Genomic DNA, 21,958 nt, shown 5'->3' on the forward strand with positions numbered 1-21,958 from the left:
GCTCTACAAACTTTTGTTTCCACACTGTAGATGGTCTTCCTCGTTCATCCTGGCAACCTGTCTCTGTACTGTATTTGAACACTGTACAGTATGTGCATTCTTTCTTCATGTGTATAGAAGTACAGATTAGCCTACTTGCTCTCCCCTTTTTTAATTTCTTGCTGCAGTGATATTTCCTTCCTGCCTCGTTTTTTAAAAAAATATCTGGTTCTGCATGAGTAATGAAGGAAAGTGTAAAAAACATTGGAATAACCAGGCTTCAATTTATATACGTACTTTAAAAAAGCGAGCGTGGGGGGGGGGGGGGCGAACCTTTTGCAAATAACAAGATACTAGCAAAGTGTTTCCCCAACTTCAGTCCCCCCATGTGACTGTTTAAACAAGCAAGGCACGTATTAAATATCTAATATTCTTTAACTCTGCAATCCTATAACTTGACTACTTAGAAGTAAATGCCATTGAGTTCAGTACTACTTACTCCCAGGTAAGGGGGTGTATTGCAGCCTACCGTAGGGCTCCCCCTGAACAATACTGTATAATGAATGCAACGTGGCACTTCAATCTTTCCAAAAGTGCAGCAGCCAGCTGAAATATCTCAGCTCGGAAGGCATAGGGACTGAGCTCTAAGCTTTCGTTTTCCAATGCCTGTCCTTGTTTGCCAGGGCTTTTATTTCTTTTCTGGCTGTGCTTGTAACTATGTCTGGGGAGTTCTTGAACATAAATTCCTGCACACACACACACACACACACACACACACACACACACACCCATCCCCTCAGATTTGGAAAAGTAGGAAACTGCAAAGGTAAACAACATTAGAATAAAATTCTTCACCAGATAACATTGGACGTCAAATTAAAAAGTGTGTGCTGAGAATTTACAATTGCTTTCATTTCTTTTCCATTCCAGCATGCTAGTAAGGTCGGGTGCATAGGTATATATAGAGCCCACAGATTTGCACTGTTAGGGAAAATTTTGGGTTGAGAGACTACTCAACAGCCCAGCTTGTCAGGGTACCAGTCCCCCGCGGGTCAGCAAAAGAAGGAAATTCCAGCCAAGCAATTTATGTCGTGCCCCCCCCCCTGTAATTTCCGTAACAGCACAAAAGCAGAAAAAATGCGGTAGCAAATTTACAATTGTCTGTGTTTTTGCATATTTCTTGGCCAAGGATACATCTATTTTTAAGCATGGTGTGTGTGCGGTTTTCTATGCTCATGCCCTGTTGGTACTTAATTGGCATGATAGAATCAACAGATTAGAAGGTAGTGACAAACGCAAAAAAGAACATCCACTGGTTTCAAGGGGACAGAGCAATGCTGCTACTTACATACAGATTCAAATACATGTGGGTGTGAACGACTCCAGTCTTATTTGAATGGGTTAACAAATAATGCTCAAAAGTGGACAAGCCTGTAACTGCACTTGCGGTTTGAGGACCTGCCCCCCACGAGAAATAAAGACACAGTGACACATGGATTTGGGTTAATGGGTAAAATAAGGCCACAACTTTATTGGTTAGAGCAAGTGAGAGGTATTGGCTTAGGCATTGGACACCCTAGCAAGCATGACTCCATCCCGCTCAGCGGGGGGCCATATAAGGTTAACACCCTGAGGGAGGAGCCTGTTGATGCAAATACAACTGAAAGCTCCCCCTGGTGTCACCGGGGGTCGTGCCATGCCCAGCAGGACATCGGACAGGATCCACAACCGCCGGATCCCTTAAGGTGATACCCCTATAAGAGGAGGGTTGGATGATGGCCACAACCAGTCCAGACAACACACCAGACAACTCCATATTCCAATGCCTAACCGCCACCCGAGCCAAGAGGCTCGCCGCCAATACCCTCACCGCTGTAACCAAGCCCTAATGCTTCTTGTGATATCAGCTAGCCAGATGTCATTTCCTTGATTGGAAATATGGACGCCATCATCACGAAAGAGAGCAGCCTTGCTGAACCGAATTTCAGGGTGCTCAATAACATGGCCACCCATGTTACACAGTTTGCGTGCCACCACACAATTCAAGAGTTTCCTGGATTTCTCCAAAGCCAGACGGTTATAGCTATCGCGCCACACTCTCCTCTTGAGCAGTGTGGACCAAAACAAGGTTGTCTCAGGGAATAAGGCAGCAAGTCCATCAAAGTCCTTCTTTATATTTAGCAATAAGTCCACTCTTCCCAATTCATCCCACGCCTTAGTCGTTTGCAGTAACCAGCGGCTCGGGGCCACGAGGGTTATTTTGCTCACTGCATGGATCTGCCTCATTGTTTGCTGGTGGTAAGCTTGCAATGCGGTAGGGGCAGCCTTGTGACATCTCATACAACAAGAACACATTTTTTTAATGCCACTAATTAGCTGCTGTGGGCTAAAGCCCATTTCAAACGCCAGTGTTGTGAGAATTTTGAGGTGATATATAAAAAATTAAATGTTCATAACTGTATATATAAACCACATGTCTGAAGCAGTCCAAGAAGGCAGTCCTGAAGCCATGACAAGGTCTTTCTCTTTGAAAGGAGGGAGGAAATGAAAAAACCTCCCCATTGTCTCTCTGCTCACAGATCCTGCCTAAGGGCACATTTAAGGTGTGAATGGGGTGAGCCCGACACCTTGGACCTAGATTCCGGAATTGAGTAGTTAGAATAACAAAAGCATGGCCACGCTCCATATTTTACCCCCTTGATGCCTCCTTTGCAGCTTGGTACACCACTTTTCACACACACACACACACACACACACACACACACACACACACACACTTGACAGTAAGGTTGTGACCAGATTCCATGGCTTCAACGTCGGCCTATTCCCACCCATTGCATTGCATTGTTGACTATAGAAGCCAACCCCCAGCGGGTATTGGCTGGGGCTAATGGGAGTTGTAGTCCAAGTGGAAGGCACCAGGTAGGCAGAGGCTGATCTAGCCTGAGAAGAGTTCTGCAGAACTCAAAACCTTGTACAGTTCTGTGATATTTTGGTTGGCCTAAAACAAAAGTATTGCCCTAATGTGCATTTTGGCATTTTTTTAATGGGCCAACAGGACTCTCTTCACACGTTTTTGATTAATACAGGAGCCAGGAGTTTTTCCGAAATTGAAAACAGTAGTTGGCAAGTTGATAGAAAAGTCGATGGATGTGACAAGGAAGAAGATTTCTGATCTTTCTGCATTATAGAACTTGAAGGCCATTTCTTATTTGCTTAAACTTTAAGCTCTTAGCTGAGTAAGTCACTTTTGTGTCTGATGTGAATACTGTTATAAGAGTTTTAAGGTCATACATTATATATGTATCACAGTGGTATATATATGTGTATGTATGTATGTATGTATGTATATATATATATATATATGTATCACAGTGGTACCTCTACTTACGAATTTAATGCGTTCCGAACGCACATTCGTAAGTCGAAAAAATTTGTATCATAAGTCGAAGCAACCCTATCTAAAAATTCGTAAGTAGAAAAAATCCTATCTAAACCACATCCAAGATGGCAGACGGAGCTCCGTTCGTAAGTAGAAACATTCATAAGTAGAAACATTCGTAAGTAGAGGTACCACTGTGTGTGTATATAAAATAAATGTTCATAAATGTACGAAGCAAAATTCTGGGTTGAGAGACTACTCAACAGCCCAGCTCGTCAGGGTGCAAGTCCTCTGCGAGTCCATGCGGTTAGTAAAAGAAGGAAATTCCAGCCAAGCAATTTGGAGCAAAACAGCAGTCAGTAGACTTAGATCCTTTATTGCAACAGGTTCAAACAGCAGCAAGTGAACCCCGAGCATGGGGCGACATTGACTTTTAAAACTTCCCACCACATCCCAGAATACAGTTCGCACAGAATCATTGATACATCATCTTTATCTCACTGATGTGTCACCAAAGGAGAGGGGCAGACAGGGGTTACACTAGTTTAACCTTGGGCAAACATGTCCAGATAAGTCCTTGGTCCGATATTAGCATAGGCATAACATGTCAGGGCATGACCCAGGTATAAGATTAGCCTAGGCAAACACCTCTGAAGTCCCACCACCCAAAGTACAATAGAACTTCCTTTGCATGTCTGGACCCCTAGGCAAGTCTGGTGATGGGATTAGGCTTTCCTTGGCCAACAATCAGCTCAGCAATTGTTACCTCTGGGCAGGGGCGTCTTGCTCATAGAGGCAAGTGGCGTGGGGCACCAGGGCACCAAGTTCGCGCTGAGTTCTGGAGGGCGCCTGGGAGGAGGTGGAGGCTGGACGCAGCGCCTCCCGGCACCAACTCACTGCCCTCGTCCACTGCACTGAAGCAGTGCCGTGCCCGGTGCCCCCGCCCTCTTCCCCACCGGAGGAGCTGCCCTCCAGCCGCTGCCCGCCTCCTCCAGCCCCACAAAGCTGCCAGCAGCGCTGTAAAAAGGACAGCAACTCTGGAAAACCGGGGGGGGGGGGGCGGCGGCGGCAGCGGAGGGGTCTTTGAACCACAGCGCTGGATAGGCCTAAGACGGCCCTGCCTCTGGGCACTTCCCAGTCCCTTTTCCAAGGGCAAATAGCGTTGGAATGGAGGAAACTGGCAAAGTAGTTGACTTTATGATTTTTAAAACTAGGTAACTTCCCCGGAATTAAGATTTCTGGAAGAAATATCAACAACCTCAGATATGCTGATGACACAACCTTGATGGCAGAAAGTGAGGAGAAATTAAGGAATCTTTTAATGAGGGTGAAAGAGGAGAGTGCAAAATATGGTCTGAAGGTGAACATCGAAAAAACTAAGATCATGGCCACTGGTCCCATCACCTCCTGGCAAATAGAAGGGGAAGAAATGGAGGCAGTGAGAGATTTTACTTTCTTGGGTTCCATGATCACTGCAGATGGTGACAGCAGTCACGAAATTAAAAGACGCCTGCTTATTGAGAGAGAAGCAATGACAAACCTAGACAGCATCTTAAAAAGCAGAGACATCACCTTGCCGACAAAGGTCCGTATAGTTAAAGCTATGTTTTCCCAGTAGTGATGTATGGAAGTGAGAGCTGGACCATAAAGAAGGCTTTATGGTCCAGAATTGAGGCTTTTGAACTATGGTGCTGGAGGAGACTCTTGAGAGTCCCATGGACTGCAAGAAGATCAAACCTATCCATTCTGAAGGAAATCAGCCCTGAGTGCTCACTGGAAGGACAGATCGTGAAGCTGAGGCTCCAATATTTTGGCCACCTCATGAGAAGAGAAGACTCCCTGGAAAAGACCCTGATGTTGGGAAGGATGGAGGGCACAAGGAGAAGGGTATGACAGAGGACGAGATGGTTGGACAGTGTTCTCAAAGCCACCAACATGAGTCTGACCAAACTGCGGGAAGCAGTGGAAGACAGGAGTGCCTGGCTTGCTCTGGTCCATAGGGTCACAAAGAGTCGTACACGACTAAATGACTAAACAACAACAACAACAACTTCCCTAAGCTGTCAAGTTGAAAGTATATATTCAGGCATAATATTTGTAACATTTAACAACTTTAAAGATGTGCCCCTCCCCGTAATTTCTGTAACATACATACTGTAAATATATAAACCACATGTCCAAAACCCACAGGAAAAGTCCTGGAGCCATTTTGACTCTTTCAGTCACCTCAAATATTTCTCTACAAGGTCGAAGGAAATGCAGAAACCTCCCCATTGTCTCTGTCCTCAGGGGTCCTGCCTTGGGGGCACATTTAAGGTGTGAGTGGGGTGAACCTGTGACCTGGCTCAGGAATTAGGTATTATCATTACAAAAGAATGGCCAGGCTCCCCAGGTGGTCCGGTCAAGTGACCATTGGCAGGTAACCGGGCAGACAGGGTAAAAACAATGCACTCAGATTTCTGTTGTAGACTGCCTTTTCTGTGATGTAGGTATGATGTATCGGGGGTGTTCTTGGACTCCAGGGCAGGAAATTTAAAATGTCTATATAAGGGCTTGCATGCATGGCTCAGGGTTCTCCTCCTCTTTCCTGCGTGTGGGGGAGCACCCTGTTGCAACAATTAATACAGGCTTACTAGCTGCTTTGCTTCTCAATATTCTCTGGTTTGTTATTTTCTCCTACCAATAGAGAAACTACAAAAGGACTCTATATGGGCTCATGGGTACCCCATAAGGGAAAAGGAGCAGGTTTTTTTTTTACTTATACCAATTCAAAGTTACAAAATTTTCAAATAAAAATTAACAAGTGCCTAATTTTGAGGGTCCCTTTGAGGCTGCAGGTGAAGTGAGCCTCCTGACACCCCACTCTGGCTAACCCTAACTGCGGGTTAGGGGGCGATGCTAAAATATAATTTACTTAGATAATTTATTTAATTTAGTTTAGATAATTTACCCTGCAATGTAATCCACTGTTAACATTGCAAACTATTAACTTCATCTCACACGGTAATAGAGGGCCCGTGTACATAAATGTTCCCAGTTCAAATGAACCCCAAAAGCTAGGTGTTGCTTATCTAGACGGTAACTGATAAAGTTTACACACAAAGTTTATTTCACTCATATCACAGTGTGGGAAAAGGTGGGGAGGGAAGGTTACATGAAGTGGTGATCTGTCAGATCTCATGCAAATTTCACGAACTCCTTGGCTATCTCATGCAAATCTCTTCATTTTAAAGGGAAACAATGCAAGACTATTGTTCCTGTTATCTTATTGCAAAGGAACACCTGGGATGGACTGATAAACTGATGACCTGTAAAAACCTTACATGTGGTGCCTCCCCTTCGGTGACGCTGGCCTGACGTTTCTAGGTGGGCACCTACAGACCACCCAACTCAAAGGGTATAAATGGAACTTTTTTTTTGTTCAGGTTCTCTCTCTTTCCTGCGAGTTGTGAGTGAGGACCCTGTTCAACAGTATTTCTAATAAATACCTGGCTTAGCAGCCGCCTTGCTCAGAATTACTCAATTGGCATCTCCTGCTTCTTCCCAACCAACAAAAGAGCCTCCCGGGAAGCTCAGGACTTCCCAGCCAGCTTTTCCCGGGTGAATTTTTTAAACAAAGGTGGGGCTGAGACTACACCAGATTCCCAGTCCAAAGTCTCCCGTGCAGAAGCCTCGTGCTCCACTGGTTTACATACAGCCAATATAGCACTTTTAAAGATTCAGAGACTGAACCCAATTTTCCCACTTGGGAGTAAGATCCGAATTGGACGCGGGGGGATACACCTCAATCAGGGGACACCTGTTTAGGCCGCGTGTGAGCGAGAGGCAGCTGCTGCCAATCACCTGCAGCAATTACAGCCCGCCTTGTGCGACGAAGAAAGCTCCGTATAAACCTCTTGCAGGTGAGCAGAGCATCCCTCTCCTCCTTATCTCTGTGGCTTCCACTCTACCCGCCCATTCCGCTCTAGCCTTTGTTTCCCTTTAACCTCTATGGTGTAGTGCGTGAGTTGGCGGGAGACTCTCTGTAAGCTGATCCCGCGTGTCGCTGGTCCCGCCATAGGCACGTGGGCGCTGGCCTATCCCTGCGGCCTGGGCGGAAGTGCGCGGGTATCCATGTTGAGCGGCTGGGCGGAAACCGAGGCCTGCTGCCTTCCCGCCTCGCTAAGATGGAGGAGACGAGCCGCCGGAGGTGTTAAGCGCCCCACCCCCCGTGACTAGCCGGGAGTTACTGGGCTTCGTAGAACGGCCTTAGGGTGAGTCCCGGAGGAGGCGGTGAGGGGCCCGAGAGCCTCGCGGTTTCTCCGTAGGAGGGCGAACGGTGGGCGGGGTGCCGAAAAGCTCCGGGGGGGGGGGGGGCTCCAACTTCAACCTCAGCGAAAGGAACTTTTTGGGAAAAGGCGGGTTGGTGGCGGCGCTGAGGCGGGGAAGCGCAGGAGGGGGAAAAGCCACGGGGCGGCGGGCGGCGGTTGCCGACCTTTTGGACCGGCCGCTTCGAGAACCCCCTTGACCTGGGATGTACAGAAAAGCCCTTGTGGTAAAAAGAGCTGCCCATCGACTTGCGCCCACGATGCTAATATAGGGAACGGTTGCTAGTGGGAGGGGAGGGGGCGGGAAGCAAGGGCAGGCAGGCTGCTCCTCCCCCCTCTTCTTCCCTGGTCAGTTGGCAACTGTGGCTCCTGGAGTCTTTGCGGGCGCAAATTTGGGAGGTTGGAGGTGGCGTGTTGCGAGGGGGGCTGTGAGGACGCTGCCTTGGACCCCAAGCATTTATGAGACGCTTTGTTTTCCTTGGCGTAGAAGAGTCGTCTTCTTTGGCGATCACTCGTAGCCGAGTAAGATTGCCTTCCATAGTCCCCAGTTCCAGGCTGTAGAAGAAGGCACCGCTTTGGAGAGGGGAGGTCCCTGCTGAATCAATAGCACTTGGGTATTCTGGGACTTATGACTGCCTTTCCCTAGTGTAAGGAGGGGATAACACAGGGGTGGGTCTAACAGAAATGAATGTCCTCATTCGCATCATTATTACAGCATTCACTAGTCCGAAAAGCAAAATTAAAGCAGGTATATATTTTGTTTAAAAAGGACTGGCATTTGCACGCATGCTTAGCTCTAGGTTTAACGTTTCTCATAATTAAACTCACCAATTCAGGCACATTGCCTTTTTTTTAAGGAAGGGTATCTTTCATCTGACTTGCATGCACTTGTGCTTTGTGTAAGCACCCCATCACTTAAGGGCTTTGTCTAAAGTAGCTTTTTTTGGCCCCCCCCCCCCCGAAACTTTTGAAATTACTTTTTTGAGTTTCTTTATAACTAAGCAGGAGGTGGCTCTGACGTCGTGGAAAAATGGTTGGAGAACGTGTTAAATATTTTAGAGGGAAAGTTTAAAAATGAGGGAGTGCGCAGGTCCTTACATCATTCAGTGCGCCCGTCATTTTTACGTAAGACGCTGAAATGAAAGTTGCTGAATGACAGTCGCCATTTGCTGCTTAGTTGCCCTGTCTAGCCATTTTAAGTAAAGCTTAGAAACAAGGAAGTGATTTTTAAGAGATTAGTAATGCAGTGGAAAGTGAACAATAAGTAGACAGCAATGTATGCTCGTAGTCATAATCGTGCGGCAATCTTAATTCTAGGAGTGCCCGTCTTTATATAACGAAACGGCACCTTCCATACACAAGCTGGAGATATTACCAGGCTTGAGGGAATGTCCAAGGTTCCCAGAAATAAAAAAAAACATACTGTATTCATGAAAACAAGGACCCCAAGGTTTGGGAAACTCAATAGCCCAATGAGTACTTGGCATCCTCCATTGCAACAGAATATTAACTGACTGTTGGAGATGGGTGGAAGGCGAATACAGTGGAACCTCGGTTTATGAACACCTCGGTTTATGAATTTTCAGTTTACGAACGCCGCGGACCCATCTGGAACGGATTAATTCACTTTCCATTACTTTCAATGGGAAAGTTCGCTTCAGTTTATGAATGCTTCAGTTTATGAACAGACTTCCGGAACCAATTGTGTTCATAAACCGATGTACCACTGTAGAAGTAGTATCCTGAACAGGAGCATTCTCACTGCATCATTTGTATGATTTTAAGTCCCAAACAATTCACGGGGGACTGATCATTTTCTGTGATCTCAGAATGCTGGATGACTGTTAGAGGGTGTGGGATGGTATTTATTCGCATTTTTCCGTGTCATCTTAAAGGGTATAAATGAATGCTTGTAGAATCAGAATTGTAGAATTCTATCCCAACCCTAGTCCAACCCTAACCCCCTGCAATGCTTGATAGTACCAGCTTGCAACAGTGTTTTTGCCCCCCCTCCAATATTGTTATAACTGCTAATCTCATATGGCAATTTCAACCATTGGGCACAAAACAAGTGATAAGATCCTAGGGGATACTTATATGACTAAAACTAAGACCATCTTATTACCTTTTTTCAGTTGGTGACAACTTAAAAAACCTACATGTACACTTACCAGTCAAGTATAAATAAAGCTATTATGAATGAAAAGCCTGCAACTCATCATTTATTAGACCTTCATGGGGTATTTATCTTTCCTATGAAATGGCTTCTTCAAAGTGAAGTCCCAAGCAATCTTTACTCTTCTGACCCTTTGAGTCCAAAGAAAACCAAGTCCCCTAGGGCATGCTCAGGCAAATCCTAAAACAGTGAATGTGTTCAGATGAGTCACTTGAACGTGAACAGTGGAGTCATTCAACTAGTACTGGAAATTCTACCTGTTATGAGAAAAAAACAACTGCTCCTTTTCCCTTATGGGGTACCCAAGAGACAAAATATGTCTATATAAATCACCAGCAGCATATTTACTATATGTGTTATGTCTAGAAGTTGCCAGGAGTTAGGCAAAAATAAGCTCTCTTCTGTATTTGAATTTGAGCAGTAGGGGTGCCCTCCTTTATTTTGGAGGTCAACAGACAAATGGAAAATATCCTCACAGTACCTGCATGTGGGAAGTATGTCCATGTGTCTAGTGTTTTATGGTTTTTTGTAGCCATCATGTTCTGTTAAGTTAAATATATTTTTTAGCTGTTTGAAAACTATTTTCTGAATTCTTAAACTTCAAGTACTGTTGTGAGCTCTAAGAGAAAGTCAGTTATACATAGATGTCATACTTTTTGCCAGCCATCATTACAAGGTTATCCAAAGATCCAAACCTGGTTTAGCCTATTACCGGTAGTATTCTTTACTGAGCACCATGAAAAATCCAGCTGGAGGGATTTACTTATTCCATCAGAGGTTAAGAAACATGACATGAACTGCCATTACTCCTAGCCTGTTATTTTAAACCCCACCACTAGGACATGAGGTCTGTACACGTTTTATAGTTATTTTTGAAAACTGCCACATTAGAGAACAAAGCTGTCAATTCAGTACATGAAAAATGTCTTCCCTTAATTTCATTCTGAAATATCGGAATTTGGATGTAATCCTTTTTCTATTTAAAGTGAATTAATGTATACATACTAAGTTTCTGTCTACACATAGGTTGCATAGGTTTTTTTAATAGACTTTTCAGTCTGATTTGTTTAAATCTGATAATACACAATCCATAGATCTACTGAAATCTCATGCTTATCATTTAGTAGCAATCTCATTTAGCCTCTAGATATCACAGTCTCTCCACACGTTGCAATATCTATACCAAACCCAACATTTGCAATAAAGCTCATGTCCATACATGTTTCAGTATGATTTACTTCAGAATAAATACTATAGGAGAGAGCTCTGATAGTGCAATTTTAACTGGCTGTTTATTGTAAATGGTGCAACAATAAAATAATTCTGGATTCTGATTAAGAGATTTTTGCTATCTCATGCTTTCTTTGCTGGAAATGAGTAAAAATAAAGCTTGCTGATTTGAAAGCTCTGCGTATAGCATACTGTATTTTTCATAAACACTTGTGGAACTTTTCAGTTTATAGGATAAACTGTATTTATATCATGAGCTTTAAGCACTAGTACATTCAGTTGCTTGCCCCAGCCCTGCTTGCTGACCAAGTTAACCATGATTGGGTACTAGTTTAATGACTCAGCTGTTAGTGTTCAAGTGACTCATCCTAACACATTCACTGTTTTAGGGATTTGCCTCAACATGCCAGAGGGGACTTGGTTATATTTGGGCTCAAAGGGTCAGAAGAGTAAAGATTGCTTCGGACTGCACTTCGAAGAAGTTGTTTCAGACACTAGTCTCTGTCTAGAAGAAGAGGAAAGATATCTAGTTAAGGTGTAATAAATGAGGAGTTGCAGGCTTTTCCTTCATAATACCCTAATTTATATTAGACTAGTAGGTGTTGAATTTTTTAAAGTTGTTAGCCAAACTTAAAAAATAGTAATAGGGTGGTCTTAATGTTAGGCATGTAAGTACTCCTAGGATCCTATTTCATTTTGTGCCAAATGGTTTCCTAAGACTTATGAATAGCATCTGTTCTGATAGTTTTGTGTGTTCTTTCTTTCAGACTAATTGATAAATCTTATTTTGGTTTTAGGCTTGTATTGAAGACAGACAGCTACTTCACTGCCAAAATGTCATCTTCTACCTCTACACAATGTCTACCACCAGAGAGTGCCTGCAGAACACCACCTCAACAAGTCAAACGGGTAAACTATTATTATGAGTTTTTTTGGGAGGAGGGGTTTGACTGAAGCCTGGGCCTCATTTTAATTCCTGGATCCAGCATGGATTCTATTGCTGGAATAGCCAGGCCAGCCTGCTAAAGGCCTGCTAAATATGGGTCCTAAATGGAACAAAGGGAGTGGCTCCAGTCAGAGGGCAAATGGGTGAGCTACCCTCCCTCAGCTGTCTGTTAGAAAGACAAAAGGTCAGACTTGAGTTATGTGAACCAGAAGGTGGAAGGAAAGTTGCAGACTGGAAAGGCAGAGCGAGAGAGAGAGCGCCATGTTTCATTTGGTTTGAATCCAAAACTGCAGGTATGTAAGAAGCAAGACTGTTTTTGGCTGTTAATGCTGTGAACCCCTCCATCGTAGGCTCAGGTTGTATATATGTATAAATACAGGCAACAACCAATTTACACATGTCCAATTGATGCGCAACTGCACATGCATCACAACGACCCAGAAGTGGCTGGAAAAGGGGGTGTAACACGCAGCAATATAGATGGAAGCGTGAAAGACAAGTGCAGTCAACAGTGGGTGCTAATCAAGGAAGAAGGAGCTCAACTTCTAATTTTATTTGCCATTAATGACAACTGGCTTTTCCATTCGGATTTAGTTCCCTAGCACATTAATTTAGAAGTAGTACTATCATAGTTCCCAGATATTATGATTAGACATGTTTGTTTATCCTCACTGCTGGGAGAAAATATTGACTAAATAAAGACATTTGAGTTAATGGCCATATATTAGCTGTCAAATTTAGTATCCTGGGGAGCTGAGAATAATCTTTATATCCAATTTGGCTATGCTGGAGTTCTTAGGGTCCCAAGTGAAATACATTGAGGTGGTTCAGGTGTTCCTATTTGGAGTTAGAATGAAATGCAGAGGGCAGGATGTCTTAAAATGAATAAATCAACCCATATGACAGAGGCCCATTAGGTTGGAACTATTCTCTAATTTAATTATATTTAATTATTTGGTTGTGTATGGGCCTTGTGTTAGATTACTGTGAGCACTGAACTTTAAGTTAGCTTAATTTGTGTCCTGCTGTCCGCAAACGGGTTTCAAAAGCAGGCATGCAGTTTTGATGCTTCCCTTGGGCTTGATTTCGGAAAACACAGGAGTCCCCAAATGGTTGGTCTTTTCAATTTGTAAAATAGACAGTATCTAGTGAGAGTTCTGGGAAACAGTTTCCAACAAAATCCTGAGTTAAAGATGGGTAACATTTTGGAATTTGCAGTTCATTGGATGCCTGGGTACTGTTTGGAAACTGTGATTAAATGTTGGTGACACAGAACTGCATAACTCCACAGACGTGTGGGAAAATGGGAGTCAGTACGACAAGTGTAATTTTGAAACTGGTCTAGAATGACTGCAGGCTGCTAACTCCCTTGTTCTGTCCGCTTAGCCTGAACATATCAACACTTCACCTTTGTCTCTCATTTTAGCATTGGGAATATAGAGGGTAATGAGGTATTTAATACAGACCTATGGGCCTTCTTGCTTCAGGCAATTTCATTGTTTCAGCCTTATGAAGCTGCCTGGGTATCTCTCATATAAAGTTTCATTTGGAGTTGCTATAACATCATTGTGGCCCTAATTGGATATTATGACTGCTGCAGTGAGAGAAGGTGGGGAAGCAACATGTGTGTTATGATACTTGGGATTTGATATGTTGCTGTTGCCTCTCAGGCTCATTCTCTTTAAATCTCTCTCTCTCTCTGGTAAAGTGAAATGTATGATTTACATTGAGGTTATGCATTGTTTGTTAGTCACTTCATCTCCTTAGAATTATTTGTTCCAAAGGCACATTGGTGGGGATGGGACATTGCAGTTGTGTGTTTCAGGCTTGCATGAAGCATTTAGTTTCCTGTTCTGGGATAGGTATGTGCAGCATTTAATCTGTCACCTCACATAAGTTATGGAACATGGCTTTTACAAAACTCTCTTTATCCCATATCTTAGCTACGACCGAAACCGCCACTCCTGAAGATTCTGCGAGCTGCAGGTGCTCAAGGTGAAATTTTCACACTAAAGGAGGTGAGTTGATACATACACTCTTCTGTATTGGAAACAGTTTTGATGGTTGCCTTATTTTACTTTTCCCCTATTTAGGGAAGTTTTTAATGTTTGATGCTGTACTGTTTTTAATATTCGGTTGGAAGCCGCCCAGAGTGGCTGTGGAAACCCAGCCAAATGGGTGGGGTATAAATAATAAATTATTATTATTATTTATGTATTTCTATGCCAATCTTCAACCACACCTAATATTGCTGAAATGCTCCCCTTTGACTTCATAGCCCAAACAAATGAAGTTGTGAATAGATTTTGGCTCAGTTCTATTGGAAAACCCCCTCTCACTTCCCATGTTTAGGCTGTTGAAGGAGGAAAGTGTAACTTCTACAAAATGAGGACTGTGCATATGGTCTTTGAATTATATATGCTGTTTTATGCTCCCTAATATTTACTTCTTTTTGGTAGTCAGTGTTTATTTGACACAAGCATTTGCCACTTTCAGATGCTGTTTCATCTGTTCTCTTAACATTTCCAGTTTGCTACCTTTTGATTTCCTTCTGGTGATTGATATACTTCTGTGTGTAATTTTGCAAGTTTATTCTGGATAATTTAGTGGCTAGAATGAAATGTTTCTGCTTGTTCCCAATAACCTGAGTGAGCAGTGTTGGTGAAAGTGGTTTTTAGGGGGAGGGTGTCCCTAAAGACTATCTGTAACTGTTCTTAATAATGCATCCCCTAGTTTGAGCATGGAGGCTGAAATATGGAGGGGCAGATTTTGGTCTCAGCACTTCTGAACCTTTCATGTGAAATAGGCACATCCTTATTGCCATGGGTGTGTGTTTTATTCATCGGAAGGTTTTTTGAGCTGCCTGTTGCAGATGCTAAAAGAGCAGCAGCTTTTTTATTGTTGAATAGCTATTATAAAATGATTTAGGGCTATCGGTCAGTATTAAGAGTGGGAGGGAAACTGCATTAGTTGTAATCCTGAGAGACTGTTAGAAATGTTTCTTGTTGCCAATTGATGCTTGAAAGTTTTTGAATTATACTTTTATATTTTCCTCTCATTTCATTGGAAATGTCTTGTCAGCTAAACCCAAGAAACCCTGTGAAATCATTTATTTTAAGATGAAAATGCAAAGTGTGTACAAGATTAAAAAATGACACTAGCTGTGATTTACAGGGGTATCCTGTCAGCTAGGAATTAAATGCAGTGGCTTTTCATTAGGAATGTGTCAGATATTCCTGTAGAGCTCCGTGACTTACTTTAAACACTTATGCATTTAAATAACTTATTTAGCTTCTAATATTTTTGCAAAAAACAAATTGAATACTTTGAATGGAAGGGGTTTTAGTGTTAAAATGTTAATTTGCCACACCAGCCTACATTTAGCGCAGTAAGGGCTTGTCCCCCAGCAGTGGATGGAAGCTGCTAGTAGTTGTTCATTTTGCATTTATCTTCTCTAGGTGAGACTCCCCCCCCCTTTTGCTGGAGACACAGAGGGGAGACTAGGCTTTTATGCTTAATGTATTACATGAAGGATAGGCTCCACTTGTGTGTTATATACTAGTATGTGGCTGCACTATTTCAGTTGGATCTGGATTGCAGTTCAGACATTATCTGATTGTGGTGTCATTGCCTTAATTTTAAACCATGCAAGCAGTGGGGCTCTGTGTCTATTGGCCTTATTTCTGAAGGCAGCCCTGTAGCGGGAAGTTTTTAATGTTTGATATTTCATTGTTTTTATATATGTTGAAAGCCACCCAGATTGGAAGGGGCAACCCAGCTAGTTGAGTGGGGTGGTATAAGTAATAATAATACTGTAATGATGATGATAATAATAATAATAATAATAATAATAATTAATTAATAGTTAATAATAAAAAATTAGCTGATTGGGAATACTTGATCTAGATGCTGAATCTGCCACTGTGCCTGAATGCCCATAGTATGGTTTGGCTGCTGAAGGGATGCAGTGTATCTGAGCAGTGTTTGGGACACCCATGGGAAAGTGGCCCTAAGCTTCTCAGAAGGGTATTTGTGACAAATCTTTATTACGCTGTGAATATATATAAAATCTTCTCTGACCGTTATAATGACAACTACGGTACTTTACATCTGCTTAATACAGAATTCCCAGCTTTTAAAAATCTACCTAATACAATAAAATAAACATTGATCATATGTATTACTTACATATTACCATCTCCTGCATTATAACCAGTGCCACTTTCTGTTTACCACTGTTAAGCTCTAGACCAGGGATGGTGAACCTTTGAGCCTCAAGTTGTTGTTGGACTCTGATTCTCACCAGCCCCAGCCAGCATGGCCAGTGGTTAGGGATGATGGGCATTATAGTCCAGCAATGCTAGAAGGACCAGTGGTTTCTCAGTCCTGCTCTAGATTAGTTCTATTTCCAGACAATTTAAGGTGCACAGATATCAATGTTCAGAGTCTCCTCTTAAACAGAACTACAGTTGTGCCATCTTTGAGATCCCAATATATCCAAACTCCAGCCAGTGGGGTTCTAGTTAGGGAATGAATATTGACTATAAAAAACTACCCACGTCTGTTTATTCTGTGTTTCCTATTCCCCCCTCCCCCAGTTGCCGATGCCTTAAGTGGTTTGCAGAGTTATCCCTGGAGTGCTTTCTCCAGCGCTTTGAATGCAAACTGCTTTCTAAGGAGAGAGAGAAATGTTCCCGTTTAAAAATTTTGAGCATTTTTTTCTCGCCTTGGAAAGCAGTTTGGATGTGGGAGTTCCATTTTAGCTGGATTGTGGAGTTCCTTTTAGAGCTCCAATTCTGCGAACCCCTATTTTAAAACAGTTACTGTACATTATGATTCCAGGCCCAGTTCAAGGTGGTAATTATTCTGATTTTACTTGTCAACCCTATGACCTACTTGCACAGGCTTGTGTGCCATGACCTGCAGGTTGGGGAGCACTTGATGTATTTATGACCCTCTTATGCCATGTGGGTAGCTGAAAGATAAAGGACTGAAATTGGAGGAATTAAAAGTCTGTTGTCTTAATTGCCCCATCAGCACAAGCATTCCTGCTTGCCAGATGGAGTGATTCCCCCTCTCCTCACCATCACTATTCTGGGGATTCTCCTGACCCTCCAGAGTGGAACTGGGGCAGGAGAGCATGGGAGAGCCCTGTTGCACTTGTGCTGCATTCTGCTAGCTCCCTGTGTTAGTTGAATCCAACCCTCAGTATCTACGTTGGTTCAAGGGATGTGATAAGCTTTAATTCATAAAATAAGAGAGCCATAAAATATGGTGGAAGCCATATAAAATTACAACAGTGTTTTTACTGACTAGGAGCACTATCGTGTGGTATTATTTACAGAGGAAAAAGTTCAACAAATGCTGAAACAGTTGTAATAGAGAACAGTCCTTACTGGTTTAATTCTTGCTGCATTTCTTATTAAGGTTTTTTTTTATTTGCCTAGCTTGTACATTACCTTGGAGAGTATATCTCAAAGAAGCAGCTATATGACAAAAAACAGCAGCACATCGTGTATTGTGGAGGAGACCAGCTGGGGGATCTTCTAGGTTGTGAAAGCTTCTCTGTGAATGACCCAAGGTAGGAAATCTCTAAAACATAAATAGAATAAGTTTCCTGTGTGTAAAGCAACTATCTAATCCAGGCACCCCCCAAACTTTAGCCCTCCAGATGTTTTGGACTACAATTTCCATCTTCCCTCACTGCAAGTACAGTCAAACCTCGGTTTCTGACCGCCTCCGTTTGCGACCGCTTCAGTTTCCGACCACCGCGGACCCGGAAGTATTTACATCCGGGTTCTGTGGCGCACACATGCGCAGAAGCGCTCTATCGGAGCTTTGCGTGCGCGCAGAAGCGTTCATCAGGGAGCGAATGGCTCCCCAGAACGGATTGCGGTCGCAAACCGAGGTATGACTGTAGAAAACCAGCATGCCAGGGAGAGAAGTTGTAGCCTTGTTCTGTAACTTACGTGCTGATTTTTATTTGCAAGGAGTTCTTAGAATGGGGAGAGGTGGTCATTCAAAAAATGACTTCTGCCTTGTGACCTGCTCCATGCTGCCACTTAACACCACCTGGCTATGCTGCATATGTAGGTCAGACCTTGAGGCATTGTACAGTGGTACCTCTACTTACGAATAACTCTACTTACGAATGTTTCTACTTACGAACGGAGCTCCGTCCGCCATCTTGGATGCGGTTTAGATTTTTTCTACTTACGAATTTTTAGATAGGGTTGCTTCGACTTACAAATTTTTCTCCCAATGCATTCCTATGGAATTCGACTGACAATTTTTTTTGACTTACAAATGTTAGTTCGGAACGCATTAAATTCGTAAGTAGAGGTACCACTGTAGTTGTTTAGTTGTTTAGTCGTGTCCGACTCTTTGTGACCCCATGGATCGCTGCACGCCAGGCACTCCTGTCTTCCACTGCCTCCCGCAGTTTGGTCAGACTCATGTTGGTGGCTTTAAGAACACTGTCCAACCATCTCGTCCTCTGTCGTCACCTTCTCCTTGTGCCCTCCATCTTTCCCAACATCAGGGTCTTTTCCAGGGAGTCTTCTCTTCTCATGAGGCATGGAATGGGGCAAAATGTTGGCCTTGCATGGAGGCTTAACAAAGCCTCCCAACATTACTTCATTTTTTGTTACTTATTTTGTCTACCCGAGTCGTTAAGAAACTTGGAGTCCAAAGAAAGGCCATACTTCTCAATAAGTAATTAAAGACAAGTAAAATCTACTCTCTTGATGATCCCTTTTAGAAATTGCTTGTCAACCCACCACAGCTAGATTCCTTTTAAGGGGGGGGGGCAAAAAGCGCATTGTTAACATAAAAATCATTGGGATGCTTAATTGTGCTTGTACTCTAGCTAGGGTGGCAACTGTATGAGTTAGGCTAATGAAAATTTGCAGGCTGTGTTGGCTGTTTCTACTTTCTTTAAAGCAGACATCCCCAAACTTCGGCCCTCCAGATGTTTTGGACTACAGTTTCCATCTTCCCCAATCACTGGTCCTGTTAGCTAGGGATCATGGGAGTTGTAGGCCAAAACATCTGGAGGGCCGCAGTTTGGGGATGCCTGCTTTAAAGATAGGTGTGGAAGGGTGAGAAGGTTTGATAAGTGTGATAATACCACAATCTGTCCTTTGAACAAAAATACTTATTTAAAAATAATTTTTCCACAGACCATTTTATGACATGCTGAAACGGAATGTGACTTCTGTTACTGTTACTCTTACAGGTAGGTTTCTTTTAATATTATCTAAGTTTATTATGCATTGCTTTATAAAATTAATTTTGGTAAGTAAAAGCATGTAAGGTCTGCTGATGAAAGTACTGAGACACTACAGCCGTCACACACCCTCAACACATTTTGGGCAATAGTGTCAAGACTTAGAATGATCAGATTGTTAATACAGTTGGTGGTGGTCTGATTTCAATGGACTTAAGTTGATTTATTTCAGTGGGTCTGTTTTGAGTAATAGTCAAACACAACCCTGTGAGTACAGTTGAGAGAACGTTCAATCCGAGTGAACTCACTGTGGTTAACCCTTTATTTATGGTATTTAAATGCCTTCTATTCCTCTGGCTAGAGTGCATTTAACTTTCTCTAGATTTTGCTAAATGGATGAACTAGCTTAATTTCTCGGCAGGGAGCAGAATCCCAAAGGTTATCCATCATTGAGATTTAAAAATGAGTGATTATGCCTGTGGCCCTCCAGTTATTGTTGGATTCTTGTTCAATCTTCTCCACTTAGCATGACGATTGGTTGGTGAAATGGAAGTTGTAGTCCACTAACAATGAGGACCACAGGTTTCCCCACACCTGATCCATACTCTACCATTGGTTTATTTCCAGTTCTTATATTTTTAACACAACACGTGTATCAAATACAATTTTTCATCTTTATTTGTCTGGCAACTTTACAAAAATTTACTTGTGGAACTCTTCCCATGCTCCTTCATTTTTGGCAAGGTCCTCAATTTGCTCACTTTCTGTCATTTGGAAAAAACAATTTTATTTCTATGCTGCTTTTCATTCAAATGAATCCTAAAGTGGCTTACAAGCGATAAATAATATGATAGAACACAATACAGTGGTACCTTGGTAGTTAAACAGCTTGGCTCCTGAACAAATTGGCTCCTTAATGCTCCAAACCCAGAAGTGAGTGTTCCAGTTTGCGAACGTTTTTCGGAAGCTGAACATCCAATGCGGCTTCCGATTGAGTGCAGGAAGCTCCTGCAGCCAATCGGAAGTTGCACCTTGGTCTTCGAGGCGTTTCGGGAATTGAGCAGACTCCTGGAATGGATTAAATTTGAGAACCAAGGTACCACTGTAGCGAATTAACAATATTTGTTCCAGTTAGTTGTCAAACTATATCCTGCAAGTCGTGACTGTATTTACCTTGTATGAAATGGCAAGCATAGAAATCATGAGAAACACAAATAAAATGTGAAGGAAAACCATTTTTTTTGTAGTGATCTGCTAGTTGTGCACCAGTTTTTCATTAGTCATTTTAATTCAGCCCGAGCAAATCCTGTGATAAACAATTATTGAAGGTTCATTCTTGTAATAGTGATTCACACCTAGGTGACAACCATGGGGATATCCTGAGGTTGAATTTGAGTATTGCCTGAATGCACCTTGAGTTGTGCTGGTGCAAGATCCAAAAGCAAAACTGACTTGGCTGGCCCTTGTATTGTGCATTAGTAAAGATGTAAGCATGTACGATGTAAGTAGCTATTTCCAACACCCAGTGATTTAAGGCTTCAGAACTTTTCTTCATCACTTTTGTGGTGCCAGTTGGCCATATTTGCCAGTCAGATGAAAATGGGAGTTTCATTTGAAATGAAAATAGTAGCTTCAGAACCTTGGTAGAATGAGAGAATTAAACTTCGTTTCCCCACTTCTCACAGTCTTGATGCTGCCATGGCTTCACCACTGTTTATATAACATACACATTTTAGTTTGCATTCGTAACATTTTACATCCAGCTTGGTTTTTATTCATAAGGTGTGTTTTGGTGAGGTTCTCTTGGAATTTTAATGAAGATTAATTGTGGCATAGTTCTTTATTGGTACTATTGGAAGTCATTTGCACATTCTTGAGTGATCTACAGAATCCTTTGAGGAGCAAACAAGTGGGCTTATACTACAGTAGAAAGTATAGCTTGGCCTGGTTTGCAGATAATGCTAAGCTATACTTTGTTTCTCTAAAAATTGATTTGTTTTCTAGGTTCTCTTGCCTTGCACCTTTATAGTTTGGTGAGTGTCTTGGACTGGGAGGCTAAATTATGGTTAAGGAAGGGTGCTGGGTTCATGCATATCACTAAGCTATAGTTTTAAAAAATCCAAAGACCGTAAGCCAACAACAAAGTATGGTTTCTTGGCACTAAGCAAGCCAGTTAAGCTGCTGTGCACAGTTCACACATAATGCTAAACCGTGGTTTAATAAACCATAGTTTAATAAAGGACAAGTCAGGATTACAGTATATGCAAACCACTCTGAGACTTCTGAAGCCATCCTGAGTTCAGTGGGCAGTCTTGTTCACTAGCATTTGAGATCTTTGTAGAATCGAATGGGTGGCTCAGAAAAACTCAGTGGGTAACTGTATTGGGGAAAATATAGAAAAAGTGAACTTTAATAAATTTATTGATGCTACCAAATAAAATCAAGAGAGGAGAGATGGCCTGAAAAATTAAGAAAACTATTGTTTAATAAATTAACAAGCATTTAAAGGCTTGAACAATCAGTGCACTTTGGGCATGGCAACTGCGGCAACAAATAAATACACGATAGAATTTCAGTGCATGAGTATTCCTAACCGTAGTTTTATCCCTCCAATTTTGTTATTGGCTAATTACAGCTAATTGATTTGAGTGGATATGCACATTTCAAATACCAGTATTGAAAGATGAAATTCCTGTCAAGTGGCCCTGAA

At 42.5% G+C, this 21,958-nt stretch overlaps 1 protein-coding gene across 2 annotated transcripts in view; it reads left to right on the forward strand.

Moving 5' to 3' along the window:
- Positions 1-7,449: 7,449 nt before the first annotated feature.
- The window catches only part of MDM4 (MDM4 regulator of p53), a 28,510-nt gene continuing 14,001 nt past the window's right edge, over positions 7,450-21,958 (forward strand). The window contains exons 1-5 of one of the 2 annotated variants that reach the window (XM_035122378.2): positions 7,450-7,614; positions 11,872-11,983; positions 13,964-14,038; positions 17,468-17,601; positions 19,202-19,257. In XM_035122378.2, coding sequence (XP_034978269.1) covers positions 11,909-11,983; positions 13,964-14,038; positions 17,468-17,601; positions 19,202-19,257 — 340 coding nt within the window. In that variant the 5' untranslated portion in view covers positions 7,450-7,614; positions 11,872-11,908. The remainder of the gene's footprint in view (positions 7,615-11,871; positions 11,984-13,963; positions 14,039-17,467; positions 17,602-19,201; positions 19,258-21,958) is intronic. The other variant, XM_035122379.2, reaches the window with a different exon arrangement.

The sequence above is a fragment of the Zootoca vivipara genome, chromosome 7 (genome assembly GCF_963506605.1).
Source record: "Zootoca vivipara chromosome 7, rZooViv1.1, whole genome shotgun sequence".
In the NCBI taxonomy this organism is placed as follows: domain Eukaryota; kingdom Metazoa; phylum Chordata; class Lepidosauria; order Squamata; family Lacertidae; genus Zootoca; species Zootoca vivipara.